This window comes from Elaeis guineensis, chromosome 6 (assembly GCF_000442705.2).
Source record: "Elaeis guineensis isolate ETL-2024a chromosome 6, EG11, whole genome shotgun sequence".
NCBI lineage: Eukaryota > Viridiplantae > Streptophyta > Magnoliopsida > Arecales > Arecaceae > Elaeis > Elaeis guineensis.
In genome coordinates this window covers 128,760,382-128,779,191 of record NC_025998.2, presented here as the reverse complement: position 1 = coordinate 128,779,191, position 18,810 = coordinate 128,760,382, and the positions used below count along the sequence as shown (strand labels likewise).

The window sequence follows — 18,810 nt, the reverse complement described above, 5'->3', positions numbered from 1 at the left end:
CCAGCGACTATTCGGAAGGCTGCTCGAGCCTGGTATTCTGGACTACAGCTGAGAAGCATAAACTCTTTCGAGTAGCTCGAACATTCTTTCGTGGCCTATTTCAGCACTAGCCAAAGGTGCCACGAATATCAGACAGTCTCTTCTCAATCAAGCAAGGCGAGATAGAGATATTGAAAAATTTCATGGCTCACTTCAATGCAGCCACACTTGAAGTCAAGACCTCAATGAAGATATAACCATATCGACCATAAAGAGGGGGTTGAGAGGATCCGATTTACCTATTTTCTGGATAAAACTCTCTTTCGGACCTATGCTGAACTCTTGGAGCGCGTGTACAAATATATTCATGCGGATGAAGGTGCTTCTGACCGGCACCAGACAGAAGGAAAAGATAAAAAAAAAAAAAAATGAAAGCTCTGACCGAACCAAGTCGGTCAACTACCAATAAGCGAGCTTCACCTCGTCAATGAAGTTCAAGGTTGAGTTATTTTGGCAACATATATGACTCCTATACTACTCTTTTTGCTCTCCGTACGTAGATCTTAATGGAGATCAAAGGAGAGGAATACCTACAACATCCCCCACTAATGAAAGTGCCACCAAAGAGTCATGACAGAAAAAATACTGTCAATTTCATCATGATCACGATCATAATACGAATAGTGTATTCAACTTAGGGACGAAATAGAGACCCTGATTCGATATGGCTACCTCAAAAAATTTTGATAAGATTGTCCGACTCAACCTCCCACCGACCAGTAGCCTCAGCCGCAAGCTGAGAAAACAATCAACAATTGGCCAATGGCGGGGTAATCAATATGATCTCTGGGCAATCAGACTGGGGGGCAACTTTCGAAGAAAAGTCAACAAAGAAACGATGACTCACAATATACTTTTTTTTTGAAAGATGATGTCAGGAGAATACAAACTTTTCATGATATGCTATCATCATTTCGGTGACAATAGCAAACTATGATGTAAAAAAAAATTTATTGATAATGAAAGCTCAACTGATGTTCTTTTTTACTTGACTTTCTGCTGAATACGACTATCGACTGACTGCCCAGAAGAGTCTCGATGCCATTAATCGATTTTATTGGAGATACAGTTATCGTGGAAGAAAAAATTACTCTCCCACTAATCGCAAAAATAGATCCATGATAAAGTACTATTTTTCTAACATTCATGATCGTTCGAGTTTCATCGGCTTACAATGTCATACTTGGACGATCTGGACTTAATACCTTGAGAGCAGTAGTTTCAACATACCAATTGCTGATCCGATTCTTAACAAAAAATGAAGTCGAAGAAATACTGGAGATCAACAACTTGCTCGACGTTGCTTTTTGGTCTTTATAAAAAATAATCAATCTGAAGACTCTTTGTTATTGATTAATTAGACCAAAAAAAAATGAAGAAAGGGATGAACCAGCTGAGCAATTGTTTCTATCCCATTAAAAGAAGAAGATCCTGAGAAGACGATCCAAATTGAATCGTCGTTGTCTGATTCGGAGTGGCAATAACTGATGAATCTACTAAGAGCGAATGCTGACATTTTTGCTTGGTCAGTAACCGATATGCTAAAATTCTTCCAGAAGTAATAATTCACCGACTGAACATTGATCTTAAAGTTAGACCGGTGAGACAAAAGAAAAGATATTTTATCTCTGAAAGACAGAAGATCATCGATGAAGAAGTCGATAAGCTCCTCACGGCTGGCTTCATCAGAAAAAGTCAATTATCCCGATTGGCTCCCAATGAAGTGATATGAGAAAAATCAATAGAAAATAAGAATTTACATCAATTATACAAATTAAATAAAGCTTGTCCGAAGGATAATTTTTCTTTGTCAAAGATCAATCAACTAGTTGATGCGACTTCGGGACATCAACTCTTAAGCTTCATGGACGCCTTTGCGGACTATAATAAAATTGGATGGCATCCGAAGATGAGGAGCACAATGCCTTCATAATCGATAAAGCATCTACTGTTACAAAGTAATATTATTCGATTTAAAGAATGTCGGAACTACATATCAATGGCTAGTCAACAAATATTCAAGGCATAAATCGGATGAAATATGAAAGTTTACATTGATGATATGCTGGTGAAAAGCCACCAAACTTCTGATCATATTTAGGATTTGGAAGAAGCTTTCAGTATACTTCGACCACATCAAATAAAATTGAATCCGACTAAGTATGCATTCAGAGTAACTTTCAAATTTTTTTTGGATTTTTTGTGTCAAATGAGGAATTGAAGCCAATCCCGAGAAAATAAAGGCTACCATCAATATGAAGCATCCAAGCTCCAAAAAAAAGATACAATAACTTAATAGAAGATCGCTGCACTCAACCAATTCATCTCAAGGTCGGCAGAAAGATGTTTATCCTTCTTCAAGATCTTGAGACAAGCGAAAGACTTTTCGTGGTCAGACGAATACTGACAATCCTTCGAAGATCTAAAAAGATATCTGACATCTCCATCATTACTTACAAAATCAAAAGTGGGAGAAACTTTATATCTTATCTGACGACTTCCACAGAAGCAGTTAGTTCGATACTTGTCCAAGAGGATGGAAACTAAATTCAACGATCAATTTACTATACCAGCAAGGTACTTCATAATGCTAAAGTGAGATATTTAAGAGTGAAGAAGATGATCTATGCTCTAATCATATCAACACAGCGACTTCGTTGTACTTTCAAGCACATCCTATAGTTGTTTGATAGATCACCGTTGAAGATAATTTTATACCGACATGATACTTCAGGTCAAATGGCAAGTGGATAATAAAACTCAGTGAGTTTGATATTCAATATCGTCCACGATCGTTGATGAAGGCATAAGTTTTGATCGATTTCATCATCGAGTGTACTATATTTGACAATAATTTTGAGGATGAATCCAATGACAAATTAAAGCAAGTTGAAACTCCTGAAATCGACTTAACATCGATGTGGGTGCACATATTGATGGAGCATCCAACGCACAGAGTAGTGGAGTCAGTCTTATTCTCATCAATTTCGAAGGGATTGTAACCGAATATGTCCTTCGATTTAACTTCAAATAACCAAGCCGAGTATGAAGCTCTCCTAGCGGCTTGAAGATTGCCAGAGAACTTAACATTGATAACTTGAAAGTCTTCACCGACTCACAATTATTATCGGAAAATTAAGGATGAGTTTGAAGTTTGAGACCCCATTATGATGAAATACTTTCAGAAAGTGAAAAATCTTACATCAACTCTAAAATATTTTGAGATCTTCACATTTCAAGAATGGAGAATGCTCGAGCTGATGTACTTTTCTGACTTGCAACCACTTCATTCAACTCACTGGATTGGACATTCATCGAATGTCTCGAGCAATTGAGCATTGATAAAGTCGAAAAAGTACTACAAATCAATGATATGTCATGCTGGATGGATCCGATCATCCAGTATTTTTCTGATAAAATTCTACCTGCAAATCCTTCAGAAACCAAATGACTAAGGTGGATGGCCTCACAATATATTTTGATAATGGACAACTTTATAAAAGGTCATTCACTCTTCTCTTACTGAAGTGTTTGAGACCAGCAGATGCCAACTATGCACTTCGAGAAGTTCATGAAAAATTTACAAAAATCACTTGGGGGGCAAATGTTTGACTTATAAAGTCTTACGACAAGAATATTATTGGCCCACCATGAAAAAAGACGTAGCTGAACTTGTCCGAAGATACGAACCATGTCAAAAGTATGCTAACACACAACATCAACCAACCAGTCAGCTGACGTCAATCATTGCACCATGGCCCTTCGCATAATAGGGAATCGACATACTTGTCCTTTTCCTCCAGCATTCGATCAGAGAAAATTATTGTAGTTGCCATCGATTACTTCACCAAATGGATAGAAGCTGAATCTTTGGCACAAATCACTAAAAGTAAGATGAAAAATTTATTCAGAAGTCATCATATGTAGATTCAATCTACCACATACCATCATCACTGACAATGATCGATAATTCGATAATCAGAGCTTCAAAGAGTTTTATGTGAAATTTCATATTACGCATAAACTCACATCAGTCGGTCATCCACAATCTAACGGTTAAGTGAAAGTAACAAATCGAACAATCCTACATGGTCTCAAGATCAGATTGAATGAAGCTAAAGCCTTGGATAGAAGAATTATATCCGATCTTATGAGTATATCGAACAACTTTCGCATACCGATGAAAGAATTGCCATTCAATTTAGCCTATAAGACAGAGGCGATGATTCCACTTGAGATCGGATTACCATCGTAAGAGTGGAATAGTATAATGAGCGAGCAATTCTGAATGTCAGAGAGCTGACCTAGACTTACTTTCAAAAATCTGACAACAAACTCAAGTTCAGATGGCAGCATACCGACAAAGAATAGCCCGGTATTACAATGCAAAAGTTAAGCTGAAGGTCTTTCATCCGAGAGATCTAGTCCTAAGAAAAGTCGAAGTTTCAAAGCCTCTAAATCAAAAAAATTATCTCTGAATTGGAAAGAATCCTACAGAATAATCAAATATTTGACCGGAGCATATCGGCTAGAAGCCCTTAATGGGATGGCTATTCTTCAGATTTGGAATGCCGATAATTTGAAGATGTACTATCAATAAAGTTGTTCATATATATGACATTCAAAATAAATGTTGGGATTCAGAATCATGAAAGCTTCAGTCATCCATAAGTTATCTACAAAATGATATCAGGCGATAAATAATCGATCTATTTTTATCGATTGTATCTCAATTTTTACTGTAAAAATTGACTTAAGTCGAATGACAGCATCAAATCAACAAACAATCAGTCAGCTTGTACCGACTATATCTCGATTTTTATTGTAAAAATCAACTTATCAACTATATCTCGATTTTCACTGTAAAAATGACTTACAGACTGTATCTTGATTTTTCATTGTAAAAATTGATTTAAGTCGAATGACTACTCATGCTGATTTAGCTTTATCTAAGCAAAATATTATACCGACTCAACTCCAATCGAGTGAAAAATATATTGATTTGACTACGTCAATCGAAGGATATTCAGCTTACCATCATCTGTCAAATATCTAGAAAATATATATACTAAGTTGGCTGACATCCAGCTAGTGGACAAACTCTACGATGACTATCGATCGATATTTAACTAACCGATGGATGATCAGAAATTCGATTGTACGATATTGAAAGTACAAATAAAAAGAGATTCATATTTAGAAATTTTTTTTTATTCTTTGAAGAAGATTACAAAATTAGACCCAAGGTCTGATTACAAAATTGAACTGTTTGATTACAAAAAAAAAGAAAAAAATATTACATCAGTCATCAGTCGGCTTCTTCATCACCTTGCTCTGGCATAGCCTCGATAGTTGGAGCAAGTTTTGATGCAGTCGGTGCATCTTCTTTAGTAGGCACAGCGGTTTCCTCAGCAACCTTTTCTTCCGAATTAGAGGGGACGACGCTGCTCAGATCCAAGTCTAGATACAATCTCCCAACAGCATCTTTGACGTCTTCGTATCTGACGTAGTAGGAGGCAAATCCGCCCTTGAAATTTTATCCTTGAATTCTTATGAATCTCTGAAAATTCTCGATGGCCAGACTTAAAGGCCTCTTGCCGACTCAGCTTCTTCTTTCGCAGAGGCTACTCTACATCGGCCCATGCCAACCTCTCCATGGTGGCCGATGCCTCCCGCGCTTCACTTCTAGCTCCTCATACATCCATCTCTTTCCCTCTGAAGTCGACTGATAGAATGCTTCTTGCTCTTAACTCGAGATTCGAGAGATGCGATGCTCTGATGAGCTGACTCAAGTTTGGCTTTAGAGGACTGTAGATCGGTCGTCATACGAGAAATCTCTTTTTGGAGCATTTTCTCCTGTTCAGTTGCCGCCTGAAGCTGTTCAATGATAGTAGTCTTTTCGACATTGTCGACCGCATCTTATCCATCCATGCTCGGTGAAGATCAACGATTTTCTGATATCCATTCTCTAGAGCGTACATATCGTGCATCCACTAAAAAGAAAAAAATAAGTCAAGTCAAATCAAAAAGAAAAGAAAAGAAAGAGAGAGGAATGTCGGAAACTTACCCCAAGCATCGCCGAGTAAAATAAAGAAAATATTTAGATACTGTCTGATTTCTCCTGTTCTCCCTATCAATCGGAAGAAGTGCAGCTTCGATGAGTCGTCTGACCAATGATGGATTGGCCAAGGCCGACTCACCAACAGAGATACGAATGTCGAAGAGGGTGGGGAGGCTCGCAGACGACCCATCATCGATAAAAATAGCCAACACCTTCCCCTGATCCCCATCGGCGATCAAGCGCTCGAGATCGCCACAAAGTCGATGCTTGACTGCACACGAGACCACTCCGTGGAGGAATGGCTGGCATAGCAGCAGATTGTTCAGGTTTGACTGCGATTTCTGACTCGCCCGAACCTCCATTGATGGAGCCGCTGAAGGTTCTACCACGGCATCTTCATCTCTAACCGTCTCGACTCCAGTCAATGGCACTTCAGTCGAGGAAGCATTATCAGAGCCAACAATGCAATAACTGGCTCGGGAGCTATCATTGATAGAACGTCGGGTTCCCTTGCCGATACCAACTAGGGATCAACCCGACTTTTTCTCGATGGTCGGGAGGATCCAACATCGATCGCTGCCCTCTTCTTGGCAGCACGTAAGCAGATGTCGACAGTCGAAACACGTGCCCTCATCCGTATAGCTGCAATCAAAAGATAAAGTTCAATATAAAATTTAAAAATAAACTAAGAGAAAAGTGATGTGACCGACTATGCTATACCTAAAGAAGTTGCCGAGCTAAGTCAACATCATAGAAAGCTTCTCGATCATCAGCTCTCGTTGCGGTGGAACTTTCATATCTTTTAGTCGGAGGAAGTCTTCTCGATCAATGGTATCAATCCGACTATGCTCGTTGGGGCTGATTTTCGGATCACCCTAACTGAAGAAAACCCCAAGGAGATGAAAAAGAAATCAAAAAAATTGTTCTTCCATCCATGAATAGACGATGGAAGATCAGAGATGAAAAAAAGATCCTTCTTTAGATTGAAAAATCACCAACCCTTGACCTTGGGATGGGAACGAAGAACAAAGAAAACCCAAAAAAGAGAAGGACGAGGATTGATTAGGATAAGACGATACAATAAAGTAAAGCTGATAATCAGCCGGATAGAGTTTGGAGTCAACTGAGCGAGATAAAGTTGATAATAATCAAGAAGATTTTAGATAAATTTTGGAATCAAAAATTAAAAATCGGTCCGAAGATCCTCGACATAGAACGCACCTGATCCGGAGGAGGAGAGTTCACCCGACCATCCGGAGCAGGAGAAGAAAGCTGATATTGCTTCAGGATATAGTACTGTTCTCGAAGTTGTTCAACATTGAGCCCGGATAAGAAAGAGATTTTCGTCTTCGGACCCGAAGGAGAATCGTCAATCGGATTCTCCGATCGACTATCCTGAGAAGATGAAGCTTTCATTTTCCTACTTATCATTGAAAATAAAAAAAAAATAAAAACTAAGAAGGAGTGAAAACTCAACTTGAAATTATGGATAATGCGAAGAACAGAGAAACTTGAAAAGCTCCTAACACTAGAAAGCTCCTATCACTGGGGCACAACCTTCTATTGCAGAGGAGAATGACGAGTGCAAAAGCAAAAAATCCAAATGAAAGCGACTTTATATATATATGACCCCTTAACGGTCCAGATGAAATCATTCAAATCAAGATTTTCTCAGATGTCGACACTTGGCTACATCAAAATCGATCATTGATCGGACGGTTCGACGCACCTACTCCCAGATCACACCACCTCATATTATCTGCATGAACAGTATAGAGCCAATGACATCTAGACACGTGGCCAAAATCTACTAGTTAAAATCAAATCGTCTGGATTCTCCGGATGCCGAATTATCTTTCCGAAACGACATTCCAATAATGATCTCACAGATATTGAAACAACAAAATGGCTGGAGACCTTTCGTATTTCAAAAAATTATTAATGCATGCAGTCGAATTGGGGCTCGAGACAATATATGACAACTTTCTTCATCCAACGTGACAGACCACATGACAACACGTATATCAGACTACTTTGGATTTAGGAGTGAGGGGCAACTATTGGGGCGATTCAGCCGACCCCCCGATTCCGACTTACGATCGGCCTGATAAGCATAACTTACCGACTATCAATTGATTAGTCGACTGACAATCGCTATCCACAAATTTGATGCGCTCCAACTATGATGACTCGACTCATTTCAGACTGATGACTGACGGTATATCAGAGTTACCGACCGATGATCATTCGAATTTTCACAACACCAACATACGATCGACATATCTTGATTACTGACGTATAGTTGGCTTACCTGAAACTGTCAGCGCAGAAAATGCATAATGATCAAAACATGACCAGTGGCTGGTATAACCACCCACCCCACGATCATATAATACCGGAATGAGCGGGACTCATGTGTCTAATTGTTACAGACGGTTACCAACTACTCGTCTATAAAAGGAGGTAAATGAACAGCATTTGGTCAGATAATTCTGGACTGATACTCTGTCACTTTAAATATTTTATCTACTGTTCACCACTGCCCACTAACTTAAGCATCGGAGGATCTCCGTTGGATACAATTTCGATCAATACGGACTTTTTTTGCAGGTGCTCTTCTCCGGTGACAGGCACAACAGGGGATTGGCCGCAACGGGGGTTTAGTCGAGATCTGTCTCGATTCTCTGGGACTGAGGTCCATCTCGACTAACTGTGGGGCTTCTTTGACTGAAGGACTCTGTTGTGGTTCTAATAATATGTAGGACATCAATAGTCCTATATTGATTATGAGTCAAGAGAATTCGTCTTTATAAAAAAAAAATTTTTTATATGAGACATCTTGTAAAAGATAAAATCATAAAATTTATAAATAAAATAAATAATATCTCATTATATAATGAATTAAGCTCTTATCCGTAATAGATTTCTAAAACCACAGTATCATTACTGTATATCTCCTATTGATAGATGCTCGATGACTTATTGAGAAATGCATATTATTTGCCATGTTTCATGTTTATAGAAATACGAAGGGCAGCAGATTTGGTGGTCGCCTCTACTATTGAAATCTCTTATCTTATTCTAATATTTTGATTTTTAAAAAAATTATTTTTTTTATTTTATATATGCACTCTCTCTCTCTCTCTCTCATGATCCCACCAACTTCCCACGCATCCCACCTTCCCAAAAAAAAAAAACAAAAAACTGGTTCAAAGACAGAACCTCCGGCAGAAAGCAGCAAAATACTTCCAACAACCACCCACTCCCATCCTCCCTCTTTGATCCCCAATTCCCTGTTCTCCTCCGCTCCTTCCAAAACCGCCTCTTTTCTCCCTGAAAACCCCCGAGACCCCCTCCTTCCTCATGGCCACCTTATCCCTCCTCCCCTCTTCCTCCTCCTCCCTCAAATCCTCTTTTCTTCGCCGCCATGCCCTCGCCTTCCGTCCCTCCCTCCTCACCTCCCCCTGCCGCCACCTCATGGCCCCCATCCGAGCCCTCTCCTCCCCTTCCCCCTCCCCACCAGGCGCCCTCACCCAGGACGACCTCAAGAAGCTCGCCGCCGTCAAGGCCGTTGAGTACGTCACCAGCGGCATGGTCCTTGGCCTCGGCACCGGCTCCACCGCCGCCTTCGTCGTCGCCGAGATCGGGGCCCTCCTCACCTCCGGCAAGCTCACCGGCATCGTTGGCGTCCCCACCTCCAGGCGCACCTTCGAGCAGGCTAAGTCCCTCGGCATCCCCCTCTCCACCCTCGACGATCACCCCTGCCTTGACCTCGCCATTGATGGTGCTGATGAGGTCACCTCTCAACTTCTATTTATTTCCCTCCTTTTCCGCCTCCTTTACACACAAAAAAAAAAAAAAAAGGGTTGGGAGCTTTAGCTTTTTCTCAAAAAAAAGTTGGGATTTTTAGCTTTCTCTCGGAAAAAGTTTGGATTTTTAGCTTAGTGCGGTGTTTTAATTGATTAGAGTTGATTGGGATTGAATCCTCTACATATCTTGACTTTTTGCTTCTCTTAGTTTGTTAATTTGGTGAAGATTTTTCTCTGTGATTCCTGGTATTAGGATATGAATGTTTCTTTGATTGCTTGATTGAGATGGCTATTGTAAATAACTTGATTGGGGGGAGTGGGGGTTTGGTTGGGGGAAGTGGGGGTTTGTAATTGGAATGGGAATGAGTGCTTGGTTGAGGGGAGTGGGGGTTTGGAATCGGAATAGAAGAGGATGACTCCCATTCTAACCGTTTGGTTAGGAGGAGTCCTATTCCGATTCCAAAGTGGAATAGGAATGGCCCAATCTACATAGAACTCAGGGAATGCTTGATTCACGACCATAATCGAAATCGGAATGAAAATTGAAATGGCTTGAAATCAGAATCAGAATGGTCAAATTTTCCGAAATGCTTGGTTTGTGATCAAAATCAGAATCGAAATTGGAATGAAAATTTGAATTTATAGAAGAGAGTAGAGATTGAGTTTATATAGATTGGGCCATTCTCATTTCATCCCATAATCAAATCGGAATGAAGTCCTCCCAACCAAACGATTGGAATGAGTCACACATTCCCATTTCGATTCCTGACCCCCCCACCAAGTACCCCCTCAATCCCTATTCTCCTTTATGGATTCAAATTTTCATTCTGATTCCAATTTCAATTTCAATCACGAACCAAGCACTTTAGAAGATTTGGCCATTCCGATTTTGATTTTAAGCCATTCTATATTTGATTCCAATCACGAACCAAGCACCCCCTAAATGTTTCTTTGATTGCTTGATTGAGATAACTAGTGATAATGATAGTTATTGTAAATAACTTGATGGTTTTAGTTTCGTGAACATGTGATAAGAAACATGGAATGGTTCTTTTGATGCTCTTTTTCCCTTTTTTTTTTTTTTTTTTTCCAATGATTGCTCATAGGATTTGTTCATTTGAGTTTTATAGAATGTGAATTTGCATTGAAACAGGTGGACCCAGATCTTAATCTCGTGAAAGGACGTGGAGGGGCTCTTTGAGGGAGAAGATGGTAGAGGCTGCATCGAATAAATTTGTCGTGGTTGTGGATGAGACAAAACTCGTCCCTGGTTTGGGTGGGAGTGGGTTGGCAATGCCGGTGGAAGTTGTGCAGTTCTGTTGGAAGTATAATCATACGAGGTTGCAAGAGATATTTAAAGAAGAAGGATGTGAGGCAAAGCTAAGATTGGATGCTGATGGAAAACCTTATGTTACTGACAATTCAAACTACATTGTGGATTTGTACTTTAAAACACCAATTAAGGATGCACCAGCTGCAGGAAAGGAATCTCGGCCTTGGAAGGGGTTGTAGAGCATGGGTTGTTTTTGGACATGGCGAGCGCTGTTATTATTGCAGGGAAAGATGGGGTAAGCATCAAGTCAAAGTGAATTTATCAGGAGATATAGGTAAAATTGTAAATTGACCTTTCTTCCTTCTTCAAATATGGCTGAGTCATATTTTTGGTCACCATTATGTTCTAATGGGCTGGATGTGGTTTCCTTCAATTGAATAAAGAAATAATGAGGGATTTATTATGTTCAAAATGAACTCATTGTTAATTTTGATTTTTAATGTTTCATTCTCTAGATGACCTCCAAATGCTCAAAATAGAGGGATTTGTGTTGTGCTTATGCAACCACCATCTGTGGAAGTTAAAAGAACTAATAATCATATCTTTTCATGTTGAGTTGTTGATTTGTTACTTAGTAAACTTCCAATTGTGCAAGAAAAATGTCATCATAAACTAAAACTCCATGTGTATTGTAATCATCCTTTGAGTCCTTCAATTTTCTTGGAGTGCTTATAATTGTTAAGATGTCGTTAATGAGAGTTACAATTGAAGTGAGTCATTATCAGATCTTGTGATGAACATTCTGGGTTCGCTTAATGACACACTTGGTTTTGGAATTGGTACATAAGCAAGTGCGCCTTGTATCTGATCAAGCTACTTTTTTTTTTCATCTTCATAAATTGCTTCTTTTCATGTTTTGTGATTTCTAGGAAAGTTTATCTTTGTGACTTTTTAAATGAGCATCACTTTAGTTCTCAGCTGCAAAACCAGGGCATAGTAACCCACCCTGAAGATGGATGAAGCTAGGCTTTCAATAGAATTAAATGATATTAAGCCAATAAGCAACTAATCTTGTATTTTCTGAACCCACTTTGCCAAGTTAGATCACCTCTTACCGCTAATGATAATAACAACTTTGTTGAGTCTAGCTTGCTAAATCATGTTTGCTACTTGAGTACAATTTTGAACACCTAAAATCATAACTAATGTGGCAATAGTTTCTTATGCTGACTATTGGATAGGCTTATTTAACTAACCATTGTTTGGTGTTTTATAGTATTTAAATTTTACTTTTGTTACTCTAATGTGCATTACATCTAGAGATAATTTGAGTAGCCACAGTTAAGCTTAGTTTATTGTTTTGAAAGGTTATATAACCTTGGATCGGCATATTTAGTTGCCCTCAATTAAGTGCTACATGCATCTTTCAATGAGTAATGACATAGTGAGTCCACTCACTTCTTAGGGTACCCAAGTCTCTAGATGACTAGGTTATGATCCAAAGCCCCTTTCCTTGGCTGGCACAAGATCTACATCTCCACCGGTTGGACTTGTATCCTTTGCTGCAGCTGGCAGCTGACAATTGCCAAGAACACCATGCATTTCCCGTGCAGGCCAGCTCAAACCTCCTCTTTTCCCATTCCCCCTGCCTGTTGGCAATAGATGCATTGAGACGCTGTTGTTGGGTTGCAAACTTATAGCTGCAGAAATATAACAACTCATTCTTTCTTTCTTCTTCCAGTGTAAACAATTTTCCTGAAGATTTTATTGCACCCATCATCGAAAGGTTAATTGTTATCTTCTTTTGTTGTTTTAGTTATTGCTTGATTACCATATCCAGTATTTTTTATCTCGACTGTTTGAGGGCGCTAGGGAAGCCAGTCACTGCTTTAATTTTTTTTTTTTTTAGTTCTTTGCTTCTTTTATGCATGGACTCATTTGAGTAATGTCTATGTTTCATTCCTCATCGGTTCTATTGTTGTCTTGAATATATGCTATCCTTTTTTCGAAGATGGTCAATTCCTCTCATCTGTTGTCAAGTTCATCCTCGATTTAGTTGCTGCAATTCAAACAAAAACTTCAACTCAATGCTATTGCAGATGAATGCAACTGAGAAACATGTAGATCATTTTCAAAAGAAATCGAGCCACGAAGTTCACCACAAACACCAGAAGCACAAATTAGAGTTAAAATTTATCACTCTTTCCATTTTTTAAGTATATTAATATATTTTTTTTTTGAATAATCAATTTACAAAAATTACAAATTGTTTGCTTTTCATGTTATATTGATGACATTCACGAAAGACCCACGCTTCTCCAAGTCATTCATCATCCTCATTTCTATACTGTCACTGCCAATCTCGGAATAGGACTATGAGTGCATGACCGCTAAAACCATAAAAACAACCGCTAAAACTTGGAAGAGGAGATGTGAGAAAGCCGTATGGTAGAAGATTTGAGAAGGAAAAGAATGAAGTGAGAAACATCTCATGAAAACCATGTGGTTTGGAGTTAAAACGTCTCTAAATAAAACCAGTTGAAAGAACGCAGAGAGGCAGCCCGTCATTCTGAGAACAGGGTTCAGCACGTCTTCTGCAGCACCTTTTGGTGGCAGTGTGGCAGAACTGATGACTCTGATAGCCAGCAAAACGGCAACCATAGACCATTCCATTTCTTGGTCTCCTCCTGTTTGTGGGGATGTTGGAATTTGAATTCTTCCTTCTCCATTTATTCAATAGCTTTAACAGACTAGCTTCCACGTTTAATTCTGGGTCCGAGTATGTTGGGTTTACTTTCGGGTGGTGTCTGAGAAGCCAGAAGGGTGAAGGTAAGAAGGTGACAGAGGGGGTGGCGGTTGGGGTTGGGGGTATGGGGAGAGGAAACAACCCTTTTTCTGCTTGTTTCAGCATTCCACCACCTCCTCCCGCAGTGTCACCCAATGACTGTTCCATTGATTTCAATTCCTGGCACCTGTACAAGTGTCGGTCGATGCAGAGTTGCATATCCTGTATCAAAAGCATCTGATGACACCCTTTAGTCACTTGGAGTGAAAAGAAGAATTTGTGCACCAAAGGTTGCATAGTTTGGAGGAATCGATGGCAGAAAAGTATGTAGAAATACCATGTTCAATATGTATGAGAGCTTATACACACAAAATTTAATAGACTGCAAAGACCTGTAAGTTAATATCAAAAGCATCCATGGACGCTCTTTGAATTACTCTCTTTGAGCGACAAGAAGCATATGTATGTCAAAGGTTACATCATTTATCTGAATAATATCAGAAAGGAACATAAAATTTTGTACATCGGTACTCTAAAAATGTATGCATTTAATAAAGGTGTTCCATATGTACAAGAGCATATCTGCATAAAATTTGATTGCAGAGGATAAACTTCAGCGAATTATTGTCTCCTGGGGTATATCAAAAGCATACATTAGCAAATACTGTTTTGTCCACTGTGGAGAAGCATGCTTCACAACCAATCTGATAGCAATCCATGAAGATGGAGTCTTGCCACCAAGGGCCAAATAAGCGCATTCCAAACTTCCCAGTTTTATCATCATTCTGTGGTCTGCGATCATAGCTCCATAAATAAATGATATTAGTTCCATTTCCTTCTTTGTTCATGCTCAAGTTGAGGTTACAGTATGTTTGCTTCCACTAGCTTCTCCAGTCCATTTAAAGTCATATAGATTTCTCTAGACAGCGGATGAGAAGCATCCCCAGCAAAGAATTCATGTATTTCACCATCTACTTCAATTGAGCTACAACCAGGAACCTTTTCAATTCCTTTCTTCTTCATTATATTCCTGACCTTTCCAACATCATCCCATTTGTAAGCACTAGCATATACGTTGGATAACAGCACATGTGCTCCTGAATTGTTCGGATCCACCTCTATAAGATGACTTGTAGCATACTCAGCCAGTTCAACATTTCCATGAAGCTTGCAGGCACCAAGTAAAGCTCCCCAAATGGCCTCCCCACTTGAGGAAATGTTCATTTTGTCTATGAATTCCTTGGCCTCCTTCAAGAGGCCATGGCGACCGAAGAGATCCACCATGCAACTATAATGATCAGTTGTAGGAGTGATGCCATACTTCTTAGACATCATATCGAAATAATACTGGCCTTCTTCTACTAAACCTGCATGACTACAAGTGCTCAAAACCCCAACAAAGGTAACAGCATCCGGTTGCACTCCATAGTCTTCCATCTGTCTAAAGAACTCTATAGCATACTCGCTGTGGCCATGCATGGCCAGCCCTACAATCATGGTACTCCAGGATAATAGATCCTTTGTGGGCATTCTATTGAACACTTCAAGGGACAGATTAATGCATCCACACTTTGCATACATATCGATAAGCGAAGAACCTAAGTAGGCATCCATTTCAATGTCATTCCTCTCAATGTAAGCATGAACCCATTTGCCCAGCTCAAGAGCCCCAACCCTGGCACAAGCAGACAATATGCTAACCAAAGTAAAACAGTTAGGACTCACCTTCGTCCTCTGCATCTTTTCAAAGATGTCCAAGGCTTCACTGAAATAATTGCATTGGGCCAGTGTACTTATCAAGGCATTCCATGCAGCTAAATCCTTGTGGGGCATCTGATTGAAGGTTTCAAGTGCAGCTTTTATTTCTCCAATGGTTACATACCCCACCATCATTAAAGTCCAGGAGATCTCATTCTTAACATCCATTTTACTGAACAATAACTCAGCCAAGTCCATCTTCCCACACCTTGAATACACGCCTAGAATAGAGTGAAGCAAATCAAGAGTCATTTCAATACCAACCTTATAGATGTATCCATGAATCACTTCACCAACTAGTAGATATCCCGACTTTGCACAAGCAGATAAAACACTAATCATCGTGGCTTTGTCAATTTCCACATTGAGAGCCTGTGGAAGTCAAATTAATGTTATAAGGAATCTTTGATAAACTTGGTTGCTTGACTTATATGTTCGATTTGTTTTTCCCTACTAAGAAGGCTGATCGATCGGAACAGTTGCCTAATCTAAATTCTGGTTTATCAACTTGAAAGTTGCAATGTCTTTCACAACTCTGAAGATAGTATAGGTCACAAAAATAGATTTAATCAATGAATATTAGGAAAGAAATGTAAGTGTTACATCATGAATGATATTTATGCTACCCACTAAGAAGAACTAAATTTCAGAATTTTTGAACTTCTAATTTGAGTAGGCAGCAAGTATCATGATTCTAGCTGTACATAATCAAAAAGATCAACAAGCCTCGATCCAGCCATTTGAGTAGGCTCTTTGAATCATTGTAAGTAATATATAACCACCAAGAGCTAAGTAATCGATCAGTGCAGAATTTTAGGCGCATTCATGTCACACATTTTCTATCCTGGTTTTCTTAAACCTCTCTACACTCTTATTTGACAAAAAATTAAGGTCACCTCCTCAAGGCCTCCTATGCTCTTCATTGCACGTGACCATAGCAATCTTAAAAGGTTCTCTTTTATCCCCTAACGTTAAAACAAAAAAATTCTTTGAGCGCCCTGAATTAACCACTGACAAAGTATAAGGTGGACTCTGCAATCACCAAATCTCAGAGATGCCATCCATTTCTCCACATCTTAACCTTTCTGGCATTAGAAATAAAAGAAAAGGTCTAAATTACTACTGTCTACAAACTAATAGTAAGACAAGTTCTTACCAGCATTTCTTTGTAAAGCAAAATCGCCTCTTCGAAGCAGCCATTTAGCACATATCCAGCTATCATTGCATTCCATGCCACGACATTTCGATCAGGCATCTTATCAAAAATCTCATGAGCTAGCGTCAAATGTCCCATGCTAGCATACCCGCTAAGCAATGTAGTCCGTGACACGATATCATGTTCCGGCATCTGATCAAACAATCTCCTGGCCTCCCCCATCTCACCAAATTTAGCATACATATTCATGAGTGCATTCCTCAAATTCAAACACAAAGGAACCCCATTCTCCTTGATGTACTGATGGACCCACTTCCCCAATTCAAAGTCCCCAGATCTAACACATGCAGTGATCACCCTCACCAACGTGACAGAATTGGGCACACAGTGAAACTCCGAAACCATCATCCTGAACAGAGATTTGACTCTTTCCCACAAGCCCAACTCTGCGTAGCCCCCAATAACACAACTCCACGCAACAACACTCCTTTCTGGCATTTTGTCAAACAAGAGCTGCCCATCGCGAGATCTCCCACAACCGAAGTACATCCGTACCAACGAGTTCTGCACGTACGGATCCGCCACTGCTCCGCACTTGGTAGCAAGACCATGGATCTGGATCCCCTCCGAGACCGTCATAATCCTCGTACATGCCTTGAGAACCGGAGGGAAGGAGTAGGAATTCAGAAGAATCGGGTCTTCTTCCAGCAACCTAATAAAGAGCAGTATGGATTGTTCCGGCGTCGAACCGAGGCTAAACCCGTGAATCAAAGAATTCCACTGAGCAGAGTCACGATACGAGAGCGAAGAGAACAAGCGAAGAGCGTGGCTGGGGTCGCCATCCGGCTCGAGGGAGGCGTAGAAGGAGAGGAGCTTGGAGAGGTAGAGAGGGTCTTGGATGGCATTGGATTTGAGGAGTTGGGCGTGGATTTGGGAGAGTTCTCTCGGGGAAGAGCACTGCTGGAGGAGAGATAGGATCGGCGGGGACCCGTTGCCGATGGGATATTTCCCGGGAGAGGGGGTGCGGCCATGGGAGCTGGCGCTCGAGCGTGTGATTGGGACCGGCTGCCATGGAATTGGAGTTGGGGACGCCATCACCACCTCCCGCTTCGTTTGCTCGCCCTCGCAGTCCCCGGTGGGAAGTCATCAAGTGGAATATAGGATTATAAGAATAACAAATGGTGGAATAGGATTATAAGAATTACGAAAGGTGGAATAGGAATAATTTGCATTGAAAGGCTAATGTTATTTCCGTTTTGATACATTTATTCAACTTCTAGAAGGACTTTTGTCTTGGAATATCTGAGATCAAGGATGCTGGCTTGCTATTACTAAATCTAAAATTTTCATATATCCAGACCATCTTCTAGAGCTATATATCTGCTGCTGCAAATGAATTAATAGATGATATTTTTGATATTTGTAATACCAAAAATGTGACTGAGTGTAAATATATGTTGTTGACTTGTAACTATGTTCTTTCTTCTGAAAAACATATTTGCACATGACAAGTGCAAGGATGACAAATGATCTCACATTCTCTATTTGAAATGTAAAGTGACAAGTGCAATTGTATGGGAAATTTTGACCAGACATAGATTTCAAGTTGTTCGACGAAGAGTAGGTTAGTTTAGCTGGTTCCTTGAATGCAACAACAAAAAATTGCAGGTGGAGTTTTACTTCAATCGGATACCCGGTCCAAGGTTAAGTGCACCCTAATCTTACTCCTGTGGGTGCTTAGAGCGTGATCAAACTCAATTATAAGGTGGGTGGACCTAATTCTGATGCATTTCCTGTGAAATAGTGGAGAGAATCAGGTATCACTTTCCTCAGCAACCTAACAATGACCTAAGGATACATATTATTATTTGATCAAGCGAAAGTTTCATCATTTTTCTTGTTCACAGCATGATTTTTACCGTTAGACAC

The 18,810-nt window shown here is 39.9% G+C and overlaps 2 protein-coding genes across 2 annotated transcripts; one reads left to right on the top strand and one right to left on the bottom strand.

Moving 5' to 3' along the window:
- Positions 1 to 9,283: 9,283 nt before the first annotated feature.
- Positions 9,284 to 11,654, top strand: LOC105046592 (probable ribose-5-phosphate isomerase 3, chloroplastic). The gene is given in 4 exon segments (XM_010925231.2): positions 9,284 to 9,895; positions 11,063 to 11,102; positions 11,105 to 11,395; positions 11,398 to 11,654. Coding segments are annotated over 4 exon segments (864 nt in total). The 5' UTR covers positions 9,284 to 9,463; the 3' UTR covers positions 11,499 to 11,654.
- A 2,712-nt stretch (positions 11,655 to 14,366) lies between these two features.
- On the bottom strand, positions 14,367 to 18,167 carry LOC105046593 (pentatricopeptide repeat-containing protein At3g22690). Its single transcript, XM_010925232.4, has 2 exons — positions 16,882 to 18,167; positions 14,367 to 16,097 (listed from the first exon to the last, which is right to left on the bottom strand). Exons 1-2 carry the CDS (start codon positions 17,974 to 17,976, stop codon positions 14,829 to 14,831), a joined length of 2,364 nt encoding a protein of 787 aa, XP_010923534.2. The 5' UTR covers positions 17,977 to 18,167; the 3' UTR covers positions 14,367 to 14,828.
- Positions 18,168 to 18,810: the final 643 nt, after the last annotated feature.